Raw genomic sequence first — 18628 nt, 5'->3', positions numbered from 1 at the left:
AAATATATTAAGTGTATTTATATAATAAAGACTGCCCTGCACATTCATCACTATGTCTGTATCCTCTATGTGGCAGTTGTCTCTTCAAATTCTACAAGACTCTGCTCAAAAAGGAACAAAAAGGAAACAAACACAGTACTACTAAAAAAATTGAGACCTAAGCCTGTGAGGTACGGCTTGTTGGGAAGCCCAGTTAACACAAAGCAGAGAACTCTGCACTCTGACTTAAGTCCTTATTTTTCAGGAACATGGAAGAGGAATTTTGTCTTTTCTGCATCAGGATGCCAGATTCCTACTTGCTAGTTATAAGCAAATGCTTTCAACCAAGTAGACTGAAGTTAACATGGCTACCGATAGCACTTACACCGTTTGCTCTGTTAAAACAGCCGCATACGTTATCAGGCTCATTTTTCAGTTACTTTGAATAGTCCCAAATTTCATGTTTTCTTTCATAAAACTTACTTATGGGAATATCATCCTTCAGTTAAAAAAATGAAGCCCTGTCTTGTTTAATAGGTAGATTCCCAGCAAATAAAAACTCTCATTTCATTAATCCTTACTATTTGCATCTTTCCCCATAAATAAGATTATAGTACATAATTTACAGTTAAGAGGAAAATACCTTAAACTTCCATGAGATAGTGTTTGAAAACCCAATACCTGAATTATCTAGTGTACAGCTTAATGAGCTGCTCAGTCTACGCCCATATTAGGCCTAATGAAGAATGAAATTATACAGAAGTAGGACTATCGCATTTAGATCAAAATGCTGCTCTACAAACCATGACACCCCAGTCCCACTATTTTAGCCTACAGTAATCAAAATTACAAAGCATTCATGAAAAATCTTGGGGAGGGGGGAAGGGGAGGCAAACATAGAAGTTAGTGTTTTGATGGAAAAACTGGTTTTTAAGTCTTGCAAAAAGCAAAGGCACTACATCTTAAGCTTATATTTAAATAAAGTCTGTAACCTGGCCAGCCAAGTTACAACATATACCTAAATACCTTTCATCTACCTTTGCAGCTGACTTACTAAGCATGTTGTAGTATGTCTTGATCAGCTTATGTGACAAAACAAACACTTTCTCTTAATCATTAAAGGAGATATACAGCTACAATACTTAGCCAAGCTCATTTGAACATAGTTTATTTTTAACCATACCATGAGAGTCCCAAGTTATAGGATAAACTGGAGTTTCTGGGTATAGGCCTTGCTTTAATAAGTGGTCAATCAGACATTAAAATAATTTAACTACTATGTCATCATTTTGACAGTCAGCTTGTATACCAATTTTAAAAGACATTCTACATTTTTATTAATCTAAATGAAAGAAGTGTCAGATCTGAAACTTAGTAGCCCTATTTTACTGTTTTACAGGAAGAAAATACTTCAGCTTTGTAAGTTGTTTCATATTTGGAGGTTCTAATTGCAGCTATATTATCCTAATTATATAAATCTCATGAAGGTTATCACTACCGTAATCACAGCACTCCTACAAGATGCAGCAGCCTTCAAGAGCAATGGCACTAAGCACGTCAGCAAACAAGTCCCTGTCTCATTCGAATGATCTGTAGTAAAGCAGCTTGGACATCTTCATCCATGTGACCCTAGAGCAAGCAAACACTTAGTTAAAAGAAATATTAAAAATCCCATGAAGTGTCAACCATCCATTACTAACAAACATTAGGAGATTCTTCAAAATTACCCAGAAAGTTTTAACTCATTGCTGTATTTTCACCACTCTCTGGGAAAATCTGAAATACTTCAGGAATCCTGTTATTTTTTTCTCATGAGAGAAAGAAGGGTCTGCCTCTCTGACACAGCAGTTTCCTTTATGAAAATATGACGTGGGAAAAAATTACTGTTCCTATCCTCTGGACTCCACAGCCTGCTGCTGTAGTAATGGTCCCCCTTTTGCATGCTTAAGTGTCTGAAGTCATAAGGCTTGAATTAGTTGATCAGCTCTTTGTTCAGTGAGAGCCACTGGATAAGTCTGCATTAAGTTTCCAACTTCTACTTGACTTAATAACACGCTCGCATCACCAGACACCATCACCCTTCAAAGCAGGTTATTGTTATATATAGTTACACATAGACAAATGGTAATAAGAAGATGGCACAATAAGACTACAGCTGTGGTATGTGTTTGGCTTTTTGTTGGATCAGTCCATTCTAAATAAAAACTCTCAACCTGAGAACAGGTACTTCTTGATGCTAGTTTCAAGTTTGAGGTTTTCCAGTACGGCAGTTAGAAACATGTCTCAAGAATCTCTACATTGAGATGACAGAGTAAAACAATCTGAACTTGGGACTATCGTACCTGTACAGCACTAAGAAGATGTGTCCGATAAACTGAAACTACCTCTTGATGCTGCCTTTTAGCATCCTATAAAAAGAAGACAGGAAGAGCAGGTGAAGTCATCAAGTTTTTAACATCTACTCTTGCCTATTTCCAACTTTGTGGGCTTGGGTTTGTGCACTTATAGACTAGCCAAAGCAGAATCTCGAGGTTAAAGTTAGCTATATCCCCTCCATTACTCAAGAAAAAAGTCACTGCTTCACTTTTTTTATTGCTTACTTGCAGCAAAGCAATTTTGCTGAAAGGCTATCAGAGACACGCTGATCTAGTGTGTCAGCCCAGGTGCTGAGATGAAAAACTTGTTTCATCAACGGCATTAGCTATTTGTTTAAAACCACCTAATTTAAGAATGCTTTGCCTTATAAGGGTCAACCTTGCAAATACTATTAAAGATGTATCCTACTTCTGTACAGATTTACAAATAACTAACTTTGCTCACATACATAGCTTAATGAGCTTTATTGAAGTCACAGGGGCCACAAACATGTTTGTGCACAAACTCACAGTACTTACCATAAAGTGTTCCCCTTTACTGATAGTACTTAATGATAAACAATAGACTTCACACTGTTTGCAGAAAAGGGAACACAAAGTCAAATCCATTAAGAAAGGACTATCTCACTTTCTTTCAAAGTGAGAAAATACACGGCTGGTGGTTTTTGCAAGAAAATATTAATGTGGAACTTGCATACAGAAATGGTCTCGGCATGAACTATAGCAGCATATCTCGTAAGCATAAGTCTCTCCAAATTGTTTGTCCCCCTTTCATCTGGAAAAGTTCCCAAAAATAAAAGATTCGTGAATACTCTACTTTTGAAGTCTAAGCCTACAGTCAACCCCAGTGCTCCAGTGACCCTCTTTATACAAGAAACTGTAAGCAATGCTACTGCATTTCAGACAACACCTTGCACAATTACTTACAGCTAGCTGTTGTTGCAGTGTTTTCACTTGGTTCTGGAGCATTTCAACCTGCTGGTTCTGCCTCTTTGAGGGAATCCCAGTGGTGTATGTAAGTTGAGACAAGCCATTAAGAGCTTGTTTTAACCGCTCTACATCATTAAGCAGCTCTGTTATCTTTAAAAAAAAGCACACAAAAACCTCATTTAAGGATTTCTCAGTTACCGAAAACTAGCGTTTTTAACATTTTTTTAAAGTCTGATGAAGATCAGCTAGCATTGAAGGGTCTTTGTCCCAGCTTGCCATCACACTGGCTAAGAGACTTCGCAAAGATACAGGACTTCATTTCCATGACACGCTATCACTGGTTCACGTTCTGCTTCCTAGCATTGAAATCTGTAAGGTATGGAGGTATGGACCCTGGAGGTCAGCCAGCGACATAAATTTCTTATGCTCTAAAGATATTCTAGGTGTAATTTCTAAAAAGGACGATGAACAGTCAGAAGGCAAGCCAGAGATGCTAAACAAATACAGCTCTAAATTATATGCAAATATAACCTATCTGAAGGAGGAATACAAACAGCATACATTTAGCTTAAATAAAAAGCACAGCTCTCGAAACATAGAGTGCCTAATATCGATGTCAAATATCTTCTAGATTCAGAGTTAGTACTATTTCTCACTCCTAGATTTTACTGTAAGAAAGTGTTTTCACACTAACAATCTGCTAAAGTGAACCAGACGTATGTAAGATCAATAAAAAGCCCCATTTAGGCATTTCAAAAGCTAATTGGTCACAAAATCATCTTCCTCCTTACATCAAGCTAACATCATCTTTCACACAGAAAGCGCTGAAGTAGTTTATCAACACATGGAAACCAAACTAGGAATATTTCTTGTATTTAAAAGTAAACTGAAAACATAAGTCACCAAATTGATGGAAGAATGAGCTTATACCCCAGAAGTCTGAAACTCAGCCTGAAAGTTTTAGATTTTAAATACAACAAATGATGCCTGAAACATACGAGGAATTAGAAAAACTTAGTATAATGCTACCAAAACTAGGACTTCATCTTAGCAGATTTGGGCCAGTCCTGGGTACCTAATGCTCAGTACACAAAGTCATGCTTGAATACCTAAGTAGCTATATTTGAAGACTAGTTCCCTACTGCTAAACCGAAAATATCAAGAGCATTAACTGACACATCCTACCTTGTTATCCTTGGCTTCCACCTGCTTTGCAGATTCCTGTATTCTCTTCTGCAAGTCAATAATTGTTGTCAATGATTTATCACACCTTTCTTTCTGGTCTTTGATTTCTTGCTCAATACTGCAACTCCGTAACTCAAGCAACTCCTTTTCATCCTTTAAAGAAAGCTCACTCTTTTTAGCTTGCAAAGCCTCCTCACATGCTTCCTCGTACTTTTTATTCATATTGGACAAATTTTCAGCTATGCTATTAATCTGGGCCTCCAGAGTACTTTTCATGGATTTGTATTCTGATATGTCAATCACTTCTTTACTCTCCAGGTCTGTTAAAGCTTGTTGAGTAAGCTGAATCTCAGACTGCAACTTCAAGATTTCCTCATTTTTAACTTGATTTTCTTCTTCCTTTTCCTTCAAGCTGTTTTTGGTTGCTACAATTTCTTGTCCTAGCATTTCCTTCATTTGTGTATATTCTACCAAAGGTATTGAAGATTTTTTTAGATCTGACAATTCCCGCTGTAGTTCTCCTACTTTTAGTGTTTCTTTGTCATAACATTCCTTCTTACTTCTGAGAGCTTCCTTTAGATCCTCTATAGTGTGACCAAGAGCCTTCTTCAAGGCTTCAATTTGTTCTGCTGAAAGATGCTGAGCCTTCATAATTATGGGCTGCTTGGTACTCTCTTGCAGCTCATCTTTCTCTTCTTTTTGGCCTGTGTATTTCTGCAGCAATTCTCTCAATTGCTTATTCAACTCCTCCATTTTGCTTGCGAACATTTTTTCCATTTCACGGGACTTCTCAGCAAGGATATAGTTCTGCTGCAAGTCATTTTGGATGGACAAAAAGCCATTTTTGAGCTTTTCATTCTCCTGTTTGCACTTCTTGTTTTCCTCCTCGCTTTCTCTGCACTTCTGCACCTGTTCCTGCAACTGTGCTTTTAATTCTTTCACTGTAGCTTCAAAGCTTTGTTCTCTGTCTTCAAAGGAGGCAACCGGGGCATATTTTGACTTAATGCATTCTTGAATTGTGTCAATTTCCTTCTTTTGGGCTTCAATTTCTGCATGCAACTGTAAAATTTCTTCTTGACCCCTCTTATATTCAGCCATAATCGCAACATTGTTCTCCTGAAGTTCTTGCATGCTTTTATTTAAAGTAGTCACTGTAGTTTCATGATCTTTTAAACTTATATACTCAGTTTGTAATTGATTCTGTAAGAGTTTCACCTTATTTTTCAAAGTTCCATTTTCTTCATTTACCCTTATGAATTCTTGCTTTATCTCTTCAGTTTTTTCCTTCAGATCTGACAGCTCCCTGTTATTCTTTTCTAGTGTGTTATTCAAGACTGTTTTAATCTCTTCATGTGTTGTAGCCAACACATACTGATCCCTGAGAGTCTCTCTTATGACTGTGTTTTCAGAGACTAGCTTGCACACTTTTCCTTGTTCATCCTCATATTTTTTCTGAAGCTCAGCAAGCTGCTTTTCAAGTTCAATGCCATTAGATTTTAAAGCTTCCACTTCTTTTTTGTGCTGCTCTGGAGACAGGTACACAGCTTGGAAGTGGCTGATATTCTCACTTAAATTGTTCTTCTCTGCCAGCAACTTTTCAGCTTCTGCTTTGCTTTCATTGTACTTTCTTGTTATTTCAAAAAGCTTTTTGGTCAGGTCACCAACAGTCAGATCATTTGTTTTCTTCAATTCTTCGTGAATTTTTAAAGGCACGTTCTGGCTTTTAATTTCAGTTTTTAGCATTTGGATTTGCTGCTTAAGCATCTTGTTATCGATCTGCAATCTTTCAAGTTCCTTCTGCAGAGTCTGATTCTTCTGTGATAATTCAGAAATTGTCTTCCCAAGTTCCTCATTTTTTCGCTCAAACCCACTCCTCATTTGTTCGTGGTCTTCTGGCTTTACATGCTGAGCAAGTTTAGCTTTCTGACTCTCAGATTCCCTCTTTAAAAGCAGTATCTCCGCCTGCAGTTTTTCATGCTCTCCTTCCAGCTCTGCTAGCTTCCTTGCTTTCTCATTCACTTCATTTGATAACAAACGCTTCATGTTTTCAAATTTCTCTGAAGTTATAGAGTGGGCTAACTTTGCTGTTGTTTCTTTGAGCTGCCCTTCTAACTCTGTGACATTTCTTCCCCTTTTATCTCGTTCCATCTCCAACTTAACAAGTTCCTTCTGTAACCTTTTATTTTCCTCCACTAGCCTTCCTTCATCTCTCTTAAATTCTACCACCAGCAATTCATTCTGCTTAATCTGGTTCCTTAGTTTTCCCACTTCAGCAGAGGCTCCTTCATACTTCGTTTTCATTTCTTTCAACTGATCCTTCAGCTCCTCTGTTAGCTTACTGTTTCCCGAAGCAGCTTCATTAGTCAGGTGATCTTTCAGAGCAAGAAAGTGGGTCTGCATTTGCTTAACTTTGCCTTCCGAGTCAAACATTCTTTTCTGTACATCTTTTAAAGCATCTTCCAGTTGTTTTATCTGTCCATCAGATTCCACCTTGGTTCTTTCACACTCTGATGCCAAAGCTTTACATTCAGATACCTTGTGAGACAGTTCCCTCTGCAATTTGCTAATTTCTTCTTTTGCTGCACCATAGCACGTCCTCATGTTGTCAAGTTCTTTCTTTAAAGTTTCCTTCTCTGAACTGGATGATTGGTTAGGCAGGGAGAGCTCCAGGGGTCTCAGCATAGACCTAGACTGAAGATAAATTGGCACAAAAATGAATACCTGTTTACAAGTTTGACAAGTCATATATATATGTGCTTTCATATACATAACTGTCTTAAACCTATGTTGATATGAGCATAAAATTTGTCTGAGAGATTTCTTTTTTCTTAGAAACACACTAATCTATTCTTGCCCATATTACAGAACATATATATTTCAGCTTTTAACAGTAAAAATCCTGAATATAGCTCCACATTACTGTTTCCCAACCATTGGGCCCTACTGACTAATATTAAAGTGCAGGTATAGTATATTCATTTCATTTCCCTTGTTATTCATATTTAATCACTCATCTGCTAGAAATTTAATTTAAGAGATTTCCCCTGTCCCTCAAGCATGTGAAAATAATTTTAAAAGGAATCAGAACAGAGTATGTCATGGTTAACAGAACCTTCTCTCTGAAAAGACTGAGGAAAACTGTCATTTCATTTACTGTCCAGTAAAGGATATCTCAAAAAAAACAGTTTTGCCCTCCTGCCACGTGGTCTTCACTACCAGCTGTGATGGCTATTACATGGCACAGGCTTGCTCCAATGATCTCATTCATGTTCCAAGGACCAGAAAGCAGTATGTAGCTTCCAGACATGACTAGCTCAAAGCCACTTAACTCCTGCTTGGGACATGGTTTGGGTTTTTTTAGTTGGTTGGCTTTTTGTGCCCACACCCCCCCCCCTTTTTTCTTTTTCTTTTTTTTTCCCCCCTAAAGAATTGCACATCAACTCATTTTAAACTTCAACTAAGAATAAAAAAAATCCTAAGACCATTTGGATAACTTATGTAAAACATGGCAGAAGAGACTGTATTTTTCTGTGTTACCAGCAGAAGATACAAAACACATACATCAGTGAAATCTGGCAAGAAAGCATAGGATGTTAAGATTTATTTCTAGCCATCGCTCACTTCTGGAAGCATTACAGCTGAAATACTCAAGTGTAAGAACAGTTTGTCAGTTAGGACCAATCCCTATCACATATGACTCACTGTAAGAGCCTGATAGGCCTTGTTAATATCTGAATCGTGGCTTTAAAAGGTAGCTATCTATCAGCAGAGCTGGCAGGTAATTATTATGTGGCTGGCAGGTAAATAAAGTCTTCCGAGTTTTAGCTGAATTTAAAATAGGAAAAAATCATGGAGGTGAACAACCAGTTGCACTTTACACTGACTGTTGATTCAGTTTTAAGAATGCTCATTACAGACCACTTAGTATTTGACATTTTCACAGCATTTAGAGCTATGTCACATATGTAACTCTAGAGGGCACCAGCAGTTAAAAATAAACATAGCAAAGCAAGTATTACAGAAAATTTTGTATTCAGAAGCAATGTTTAACGTATGTACATTTATAAGTATATTTAGCTTTCCCAAGCATAACTATCTTAGAATTCTCTCAAGTAGCAGAATATTTATTACCTGTGATTCCACAGCAAACACTTGGCCTTGCTTAAGTAATAAATCTTCTTTTCCTAGATTTGCAGAGCAAACAGCATTTAGTCTCTATTTAAAAACAGTAACACATAATCACAAGAACTATGATTTTCCTTCCTAATTTTATTCTATTCAATGGGACTGCGCTAGGCTGCAGGCTGGTGTTTAAGTACTTGGTATTAAAACAACTCCTCCTTAATTAATTCACATAGGAAGTCTGGACAAACTCCTACTAACAAAAAAAAAATACTCCTACTATGCCAGGCTAGGTATTGTTCTGCAAAACAGTCATGAAAGCCACCTTGAGCTAGCTGCATGTCTGCACATGCACACACCAGGGAAAAGCACCCTCTTGCACTCCAAATAAGTGATCCTTCCTGACAGGCAGCTAAACAGCTCTCGTGACAGCTCATGACAGATTAAGTAACATTTTAAGTTACACAAGCACAAGACAGGCCTGTAACCACGTTGGATGCAAAAGACTTCAGTTTCTGGAAATGGAATAATTTCTAATAGAAGTGTAAGCTGAGGTCTTGTGTTTAAAGTTGCTTTCAAACCTACCTACACTCACGCTTTCACAATGACCATAGTTTTTTTTGTCACAAGCTAGACATAAATGTTGTTTAAGGTATGAAGAACGGAAAGGGGAAGACTCAATTTGGGACACAGATCTTGCTCAGCTTGTTTTTCATTACTAGAAGATGTAGCAGAGTTACAACGCACATTTCACAAGACCAGTCACTCATAAGTGAGACTGATCAATAGTGCCCTAGCACTCAGGTACAAACACAACTGGGGCCAGCTGACTATTCTGAGGTTTGAAGTGTGGACACACACGTTACGCTTGGCTATAGCTAAGACGAACAAAAGGAAGAGATGACAGAAAAACACACCCTTTGTCTATGTATTCTAACACTGCATCATGCATGGCAAGTTTTAAGAATTAAATATACTTACTATTACCAAAGTTACTTCCAGATCCCACAAAGTCAGCCTGAAAGCAAACAGCAAGAAGCACAAAAACAAAGCTGAAAATGCATTTCAAATTTTTACTATATGTTAAGCTAGGGATTAAAGGGCAGGGAAGCCTTTTACAATGAGATAACCATTTAAGACTTTCAACAATTTAAAATTGCTTCAGTATTTACTACTGTAAATATCAATTGCTATATTACATTTCAAATCAATTAACGTACTTCATAATATTTGAGTTTAGCTTTGAGAGCTTCAATAGTTCTTAAGCTTTCTTCCTGCTGTTTTTCCTTGGTAGTTAGGATTTTCTTCAACTCATCTTTCTGAAAGAGAGAGAGTGCCAAATAACCAAAGCCACAAGAACGGCCAGATTTATAAGATCTCAAGCAACTTTTTAAAAAGTTTAGGGAGAACTTCAACCAAGATCAGCACTGAAAGAATACCTAAATTTTTGATTCTGAAGTTCTTCCACAACACCGCTCCTCTACAAGAGGAGTCCTGAAGAATGAGTCAAGGGAATATGCACCGACATAATTTGCTATTGTTTCATTTATTTGCATTTATTAGTCTTGCATTACTGAAAGTCACTAAAGAGATACTTGTAATATTAAGTCTGCTTTAAAGGTGCCACAGGGATTACATATATTATTTGTAGTAATAGAAATGCTGTGCAGTTGTATAAACTGAGTACACATCAGTAGATATTTCATCTAGCATTTAGAGATAGCTTTTCTTTTCTCTGTAGTTTTAAATAGCATTACTTCAATGCGATAGTCACTTCCCCTATTTCATAGTTCTATTACACTTTAAGGTGATGTATCATACCTCATTTTCAAGATCATCTGCAAACATTTGCTCCTGCAAAAATAACAAAAAAATTCCCCCACAAATCATTTTTTTCAATAATGTTTAAGGGGCTTATACACAGTTCATTAGTTGACAAGTCTACCCCAGTTTCTAATGCTACATGCTTCTGACTGTTCCACTTCCATTTACCATCTAACCTCTGACAAGAGAAATAAAAATAAACAGAAGTTAAGGATGTTTGACAGAGCCGTGTCTCTTGAGACAAATACTAGGAAACTGGAATATCTTTTCAGTTATCTAGATCATACACTACTGCGGCAGAAGAGTACAGTTTTTCAGTACAAGTTTACTGATTTTGGAAAGCAAGTATTAAGGAGTTTGTGGTTTTTGATTGTTTTATAAAGGCAATGCTTAAGAGAGAAGTTCAGACAAGCCAATGATTATGAGAAGAAATATTTTTTCTAGCCATGTGCTACATTTAGGGGAAGCTGCATACACCTTTTAAATGTACCTCTACAAAAATACAGTGAAGGAACAAATGTGAACCTCCGCAAAGCAAAAAACAACCCTGTTTTTATTTTCTTCCTCAATTGTACTGGTCATTTAGACCTCTAAGAAGAGGGAACTTTTTTTAAAAATAGGGTTTCAAATTTGGGTGAGAAATTCCCTATTGAAAACCCTTGTTTCTGTTTTTGCCAATTGAAGATTTTCTCTGTGTTTCCACTTACAACAACAGCTGGAAAGTAAGCAGTGGCTATGATAAAGTACTGACACACAACACCTACATTTAATTGTGCAGATGAAGTCTACTCTCCAAATTACAACATACCAGAACACTTCATGGTTCATGTTAGATTGCAAAGAATAGCCATAGATGTTATTGCTCAAATTTATGAGTATCAGTGAATGACGTTGTAACACGTCTCCTCACATTTTGAATATTATTACAAGACCAAAGGCTTTTGCAGCAGAAGGAAATGACAGTGACACATACAGAAATAATTCACAGGAAAGCAGTGAAGTCCGCGTCCTAATTACACGTGCTTTCCTTTCTGCTTCTACCAGCCTTCACTGTCAGCATGAGGTGGTTATTACAGCTTTCAAGTCGGGTTATTCCAATACTAGGTTTACCTCATTCAATTGTAGTTGTAGCCCACTGATTCTACCCAGCAGCATCCTTTGCTCCTCTTGCACCTCTCTCATTCGATCTTTCAAATCTTGATTTTCTAACTCCAATTCCTTAAAAAGTAAGTAAAAAAAAAAATTGAAAAAACACAAAACACCACACACAGATTGGGAAAACTAAAGAATCTGAACCAACAATTTTAACAGTCATTAAAGACACCACGCATTGCCTAACAAGTCCCCTAATGATTTTGTGGCCTTACTCCAGGTGTGTTTCGTTCTGAAGTTTTACATAAGCACAAGCTCCAGAGTCTTCAAGCTTTTCAGCTCTAGGTAGCTCATTTTCATGTAAGTGTACACACAGGTTTTGAAAGTATGAGCAGAGTAAGACTACGTTCAATGCTGACAGCACTCAAGAGGCTGCTTATCTGCTGTCTGTTAACAAGTAAAAATAACTAACGTTAAAACAGTTCCTGAAACCCAACCACTGCAGCCAAAGGTGCAATGAAAAAGCCTCACCGGCATAAAGCATTGCAACCTTTAAATATGCTAACTGTTCCAGCAGCCACAAGAATCACCCTAGCAACGTATAATAAATCCAACACATGAAAATGATAGGTCTTTGCGCCGTCAATCAGTTCAGTGCTCACATGCAAACAATAAAGCATGTTTAACTCTTGCCTGATAATCGCCGCCTTAACTGTGGTAACTACTTTAGCTCAAACCAGAGAAGTTGCATTTAGAGATCTTTATCCTTTTATTACAAAGCATTTCAGAACGAAGGCCTCAATTTCTCAGTGGTTTGCTCCCCATAGCTTAAAACGTTGTTTACTTTTTTGAAAACTGTAATGACATAGTAATGAGATGAGAAAATTAATACTGGTTAATAGAACAATTATGACACAGGTTATTTTTAGTAAGACACTTAAACACACATCTCCTGATAACGTTAAAAAAGTAAGTCTTCCTGCTTTGTGACCCTATGATTTTACTGCAGGCGAAAGTAGTAGACAGAAGGTTAAGAGATAGGAAAAGTTAAGACATGAAGAAACTTGGAACTATATTACACAAAAAAGATTTTTTTCCCCCTGGAAAAGTTTACAGCTTATCTGCATAATTGCCACATTACACAGTCATGCAATTAAGTTTTAAGTAAACAGCAATATATGACCTTTCTTAATGGAATCGTTAATGCTTACTTACAAGCACATCTTGTCTTTAGTATGTCTGGTTCATTATGCATGTGGGAATACACAAGTCACAGAAATCCTTCTCGCTTACCTGAGCATTATGTTCCTTCTGATACAGCTTGACATTCACCTCCTCCTGCGCATGCAGCCGATTCCACTTCTGTGACATATTAGTAATCTGTAATTGCAACAGTAAAGTATTAATTTATATTCCTGTTGTGTTCTGCAGATATCCATTTCTGGGGACAGTGGGCTGCTCAGCCTCCATTTCAGCTTCCACTGGGGGGCAATACTACCAACATTCACATTTTGACAGATTGCTTCTCAGTAAGAGGTCACTCATGATCTCATCCAGACAGTAAATGGGATGCTTGTCAAAACTCTAATCCTGAATATGCACATCATTGAATATTTTTCAAATAGAAATAGACACACCATCTGATTACATAGGGAATCTTCTCAGCTACATATGAAGTTAGGAATTTGAAAAATACTGAACTAGTTTTGCATCACAGCACAATCTTAATCACGCCCTCAACAATACCAGCAATATATTGCCTTAGGAGATACTTAGTATAAGCAGCCTTACCTTTTGTTCAGGCTGCCCTTTCTTCATGGTATCTCTTGCTAAAAAAGCACCACAAAAATAGGAAGTTAAAAATTCATTTCACTTATGCAACACATTCAGCTAATTCTATCAAGTTTCAATCTTGGGAGGACATTTCAAGAAATAGATTCACCACCACCCCAGTTAATCAGATACGGAAACATTCACAAGTACAAAGTTTTTCTATAAATAAGGCTAAATAACTCCTATGATCAATACTGCAATCAAAGGTTCAGCAATGTTATAATACCTCAAGGCATCAGAGCCTGCATTAACTGTAAAAACTTTCTTTACTAAAAAACAAACAAAAACCAAAAGCCTCCTTTCCCCTCCCGAACAGGCAGCTTATCACCTTTTTGTTAAAAGGACTACAGCTGCCCTCCAAAAAACAGTTCCTGAAGACATAGCAGTGGGAAGATACACAATTCAAATGAAAGAATAACAGCGAACTGTTATAGCCATGTTCTTCATACCTTTGCTGGAATCCTCAACGGCAGCTTTTATTAAAGCCAAAATGTCAATATTGTCACCAATTCTGGCATAGTAAGCACAGTCATGACCAAGGCCATCAGTCAAACTAACATCCGCACCATTTTTGAGCAAAACTTCTACTGCATCCTTGCAGCCGTATTCACAGCCTAACATTAAGGCAGTCCTGAGGACAGGGAGAAAGACTGCATTCAGATACTCAGGTGATCTCACGCTTTAATGGAGCAATCACTTGGAGAAATAATCCTTCGTACACTTATGTCTAATCATGGAAACTTGAGTCAAGGAATCTTTCCTCTATCAAGAGAGGAAACAGCTTTAAAAAGTCATTTAGTCAATGTTTAAATATTTGTTAAAAAGCAAGCAAAAACGCTGTAATAGCAACATTTTCATGAAACCCAGCATAAACTTACTGCCTTTGAGAGAGCCACCCAGTGTTTTGAAAACTCATGTGAGTTTTGGCTTCCTCTCTATCTAGATACAAATCTCAATAGACACAAACACAAGACAAGAAGTTTAGACAAAGTTAGGGGGGCAAGTGCTAGGGAGCCCTGGCAACGCTTTCCAAACACTTGCCAGCTTCAGAACAGGCAATGCAAGTGCCCATGCTTTGTCCCACAGCAGCCTGACGTCCATTGGCCACCAGACAGTCGTCCTCCAAGAAATAACTGGCAGAAGTAGCAGGTACAAAGAGAAAACCCCTCTCTTGCCCCGCCTCCATGAATACAGAAGCAAGCATTTCAAGGGCTTTAGGTCCCTTTGGAGCTCCAATGGGACTCAAGTACTTTTTAACAGAGTACCACTTCTGTCACAATCCATTTTGCATATTGATCCCAAAGAGTGCAAGATGCAGCTTTGGACAGACAAACCCTTAAAGCAATCAACTGCAGTTTCTCTGCTGGCAGTAACAAGCCTGTATGTATTTTAGATGCAAGAACAAGCAATAAAAAGAGGCCACGCTTATCTGCATTATTGAATTGGCACATTACTTCTGAACTAAATCCCAGGGTTTTTTCCACTGAATTTAGCATATTGATTCTGTAGCCTGAAAGCCAAGGGACAGCTTTCTACCCTTTAAATGTCAGCAGGCATTCTGACAACCCTCTGCATGCATTACCTGTTTTGTTTGTCCCTGGCATTAACATCCGCTCCTCTGTCTATCAGAAGCTGACAAACTGTGGGACGACACATCTGAGTGGCCAGCACTAGTGGTGTCCTCCCATCCTGAAGAGAGGAACGGGGAAAGAAATAAGGAAAGGGAGAGAAAGCAAATAAAGCACAAGACCTCCAATAGGGTTTGTACAGGAGAGAGCTATAAGCAGCAACTTACTCCGTCTTTTGAATTTACTGAGGCCCCATGATCACACAGTAGTTGTATGCTAGAGGAACAGTCTGACATAGCTTTCAAGAGAAAAAGAAAGAGCAAGTTATACTGCTGAAAACAGCCTTCGTGAAACCTCAAACACCTCCTTGGGCGTATTTGTTTCACAAAAATTCATGCAACTAAGTTAAAGCATGACAAGGCTCTGTGATTTAGTTCTCGCACAACCAACTCAAAAGCACATGAAAAGAAATCAAACCCTACTGTTCAAAACACTGCATAGCATATGAGGCTTCAGACAGTCCAAAGTAAAGGTATCTTAACCTACTAACATCATTGCTCTAAAACACTGCTCATGATACTTGCTTAAGATTTCACTAGACAATTTACGAGCATTAGAAAAGACTTTCAGACCTACAACCTCTGCTAAGTCTGTTAACAAGTTTGTTATTGAGGACAAATGTCATGAGAACAGAAAACATTTTCTCCTACTACAGTCACCAAAATTAAAAGAGAAGAATTTGGCCCATCTGAAAATTAATCCATTAACTAAATCTAGATTTCATACTAGTTACCAGAAAAGCAAAACCTTTTACCTGCATCATGAAGAGCGGTTCTTCCTTGAAGATCCACATTCTCCGTTGGACAATTGTACTGTTAAAATAAGTAACCCCCATTATCAGTTAGGATTCAGATTGCACTTACAGAACATTTCATGTTTTGAGGTTTGAATTAAAGTAATAAAAAGTGATTTAAGAAAAAAAAAAGTAAGTTTGTAGCTTACAAATATACTGACGTACATGAAAGAAAAAAAGCTATGGATACACAAACTTTAGTGTTCTAAACACGTTGATCAAGAGTTGTAGAAGTAAATTAAGACCGTGCAAAGAACATGCACAATTCATCACAGACTTTTCACAAACACTTTCAAATGTTCATTCACTATGGCTAAGATTCTCCACTACTTGTCATTACTCCTTCGCTACCAGTATCACTACTAGTTCTGGCACTCCACAGAAAATGTGCCATTTATATCTGCATGGAAACATGCATCCAAAAAATAGAAGATAAAAGAACCCATTAAAAGTTTAAAAAAAAAATCAAATGAGCATAAACTGATCAGGAATAAATGAAGAAAAAAATAAGTATCACACAAACCTAAGACAACCCCCCAATATTGTTTCCTTAATGAAAGATTATGAATATAAATGCCCATCTTTTGAAGAAAACACTGCTCTTGAGCAGACCTTTCAGTGTTCCTAAATGCAAATGTATTCACAAAAGGAGCACTAGTCTTTAAAAAACACTCAACTCCATTTTCTTTAAGAGGTAGAAACTACAACTTGATTTGATTGTCTATGTGAAGAGAGGAAGAGATGTTAATTTTCTTTATTTTAGCACTCTTTCAGCCACAACCTGTTATTTAATATGAAAAGGTCTTTTCCCCCGACTGTCTTTTTTAAAAAAGAATGTAATTGTTTATGTGAAGAGAGGAAAAGATGTTAAATTTCTTTATTTTAGCACTCTTTCAGCCACAACCTGTTATTTAATATGAAAAGGTCTTTTCCCCCTGTCTTTTTTAAAAAAGAATGTAATTGTTTAAAAAAGAGAGATGAGTGGCATATCCCAATTTTGAACCAGTATATTTAAGAGCACCTTTTTTCTTCTCAAGAATAAAAACCATAACAGGCAAGTTGTATTCTTCAGTACCTGCAACAGCTTCTGCAAACATAAAGCATGTCCGTATTTTGCAGCTAGGTGCAATGCGTTTCTACCTAAAAAGAGAGATCAACATCAATAGCAGCAATAGCAGCACAAAGCCAAAGTTCTCAAGTTCTGCTGAATGTCAGGGGCATTCACGAACTTATATCGCTGGCCATGACCAGTTTCCTCTAAGTTCAGCAACAGTCACACAGATAATTTTTTTGCCAACCACAGGGAAATCCATGGAAAGGAAGAACACCTATTCTATAGTTTAGCTTAATCCCACTCCAAAATAAAAATCAAGCTGAGAACTTTTGCAAGTTGCACTTGGACATCTGAGGAAGCCTACCTGCAGCATCAGTGGCTGTGATATCAACTCCGTGAATAAGGATGGTGTTCAAGCAATCCAGGTTTCCCTTTGACGCTACAACATGGAATCTAAAAATAGAAATGCCTTGCTTAAGCACAACTGTTTTATAGACAGAAATGGTAATATTAACCAGGAAAGTCAAAGCAAACAGCTGCATACTGAAAGCATTATACAGTACAAATCCAGTTTTGGACAGCATCCAAATCCAGTTAAGAGTTTTGCAGATTTTACTTTAAGGAACAAGATGACTTTTTGGAGAAGTAGTCATTATTTACCTTGAATCAGTGAGCCAGGTGAAAAACCAATACGCTTTCCATTTCTCTAACATTCAAATCTGGCAAAAGCAAGTATTTAAATACTGATCTTCACTTTGAAGTGAAGATTGTTTATAAGAATTTGACATTCTAGCTATCTGGTATTCTAGTTTAGGTGAGGCTAGAATCTAACATGATGTATTACAAAGACGTATATATTAAAAAGAGTTTTTAGAGCAGCAGCAAGATTTAGGAATTGAGTAACTTTCAGTAGCTTCCCAATACCATTATTGGAGTACTGGAAGTTACTTACGCAGATCTCCCTTCCACATCCAGTTTAGTAGGACTGACTCCTTTTTTGGCAAGGATTGATGAAACCTTTTCCACATCGCCCCTTTCAGCTGCTTTCATTAACCTGTCATCATATTTGTTCCAGTCTGTGTTCAGCTGAATAAGAGAATTAGAAAAGCAAGTGAGCTTACGGTACAGTATTGATCTACTAAAGCAACTTCAATAAAAGGCTGAATCATATGCAATTGGCAGGGCGGGGAGGTAAAACAAAAAATATCTTGGTTCACAGATAGAGTTGTACCTGTTAAGACAGAGTTATTTATGTATAACAACACTGTAGTATTTCAATCAGGCTGTTAGCATTGAACGTACAGTGCTCTAAGACAGTCTGGTTAAGTCACTTTGGTCCTAAAGGAGACCTTTAGGATCAAACCTCTTTGGTTTTCCTCATTCTGCTTTGTTCTGTCTAATAGGACTAAAACTAAGCACCAAGAGAACTGTTGTGGTTTAACCCGGCAGGCAGCTGAACACCACACAGTCGTCCGCTCACTGCCCCCCCACACAGTGGGATGGGGGAAAGAATTGGGAAAAAAAAAGTAAAATTCATGGGTTGAGATAAAGACAGTTTAATAGGACAGAAAAGGAAGGGAAAATAATAATAATAAATGAATATACAAAATCAGTGATGTACAATGCAATTGCTCACCACCCACCGACCGATGCCCAGCCAGTTCCCGAGCAGCAGTCACCGCCCCCACACCAACCTCCCCCAGTTTATATACTGAGCATGACATCATACAGTATGGAGTCTCCCTTTGGTCAGTCGAGGTCAGCTGTCGGCTGTGTCCCCCCTCCCAACTTCTTGTGCACCCCCAGCCTCCTC

General features: G+C 37.7%; 1 protein-coding gene across 2 annotated transcripts in view; it reads right to left on the bottom strand.

The window, feature by feature from the left end:
- Window positions 1–1044: 1044 nt before the first annotated feature.
- UACA (uveal autoantigen with coiled-coil domains and ankyrin repeats) overlaps window positions 1045–18628 on the bottom strand; it is a 22887-nt gene continuing 5303 nt past the window's right edge. Inside the window, exons 2-19 of one of the 2 annotated variants that reach the window (XM_009280401.2) lie at window positions 17768–17901; window positions 17180–17268; window positions 16837–16901; window positions 15723–15780; window positions 15136–15206; window positions 14923–15029; window positions 13790–13971; window positions 13299–13336; window positions 12801–12887; window positions 11526–11633; window positions 10413–10445; window positions 9812–9910; window positions 9573–9609; window positions 8601–8653; window positions 4470–7160; window positions 3282–3434; window positions 2322–2387; window positions 1045–1608 (exon numbers count right to left, since the gene is read on the bottom strand). In XM_009280401.2, coding sequence (XP_009278676.1) covers window positions 1537–1608; window positions 2322–2387; window positions 3282–3434; window positions 4470–7160; window positions 8601–8653; window positions 9573–9609; window positions 9812–9910; window positions 10413–10445; window positions 11526–11633; window positions 12801–12887; window positions 13299–13336; window positions 13790–13971; window positions 14923–15029; window positions 15136–15206; window positions 15723–15780; window positions 16837–16901; window positions 17180–17268; window positions 17768–17901 — 4143 coding nt within the window. In that variant the 3' untranslated portion in view covers window positions 1045–1536. The remainder of the gene's footprint in view (window positions 1609–2321; window positions 2388–3281; window positions 3435–4469; window positions 7161–8600; window positions 8654–9572; window positions 9610–9811; window positions 9911–10412; window positions 10446–11525; window positions 11634–12800; window positions 12888–13298; window positions 13337–13789; window positions 13972–14922; window positions 15030–15135; window positions 15207–15722; window positions 15781–16836; window positions 16902–17179; window positions 17269–17767; window positions 17902–18628) is intronic. The other variant, XM_019472383.1, reaches the window with a different exon arrangement.

The sequence above is a fragment of the Aptenodytes forsteri genome, unplaced genomic scaffold (genome assembly GCF_000699145.1).
Source record: "Aptenodytes forsteri isolate BGI_AS27 unplaced genomic scaffold, ASM69914v1 Scaffold83, whole genome shotgun sequence".
In the NCBI taxonomy this organism is placed as follows: domain Eukaryota; kingdom Metazoa; phylum Chordata; class Aves; order Sphenisciformes; family Spheniscidae; genus Aptenodytes; species Aptenodytes forsteri.
The sequence above is the reverse complement of the archived record's forward strand: the minus strand, read 5'-3'. Positions and strand labels throughout refer to the sequence as shown.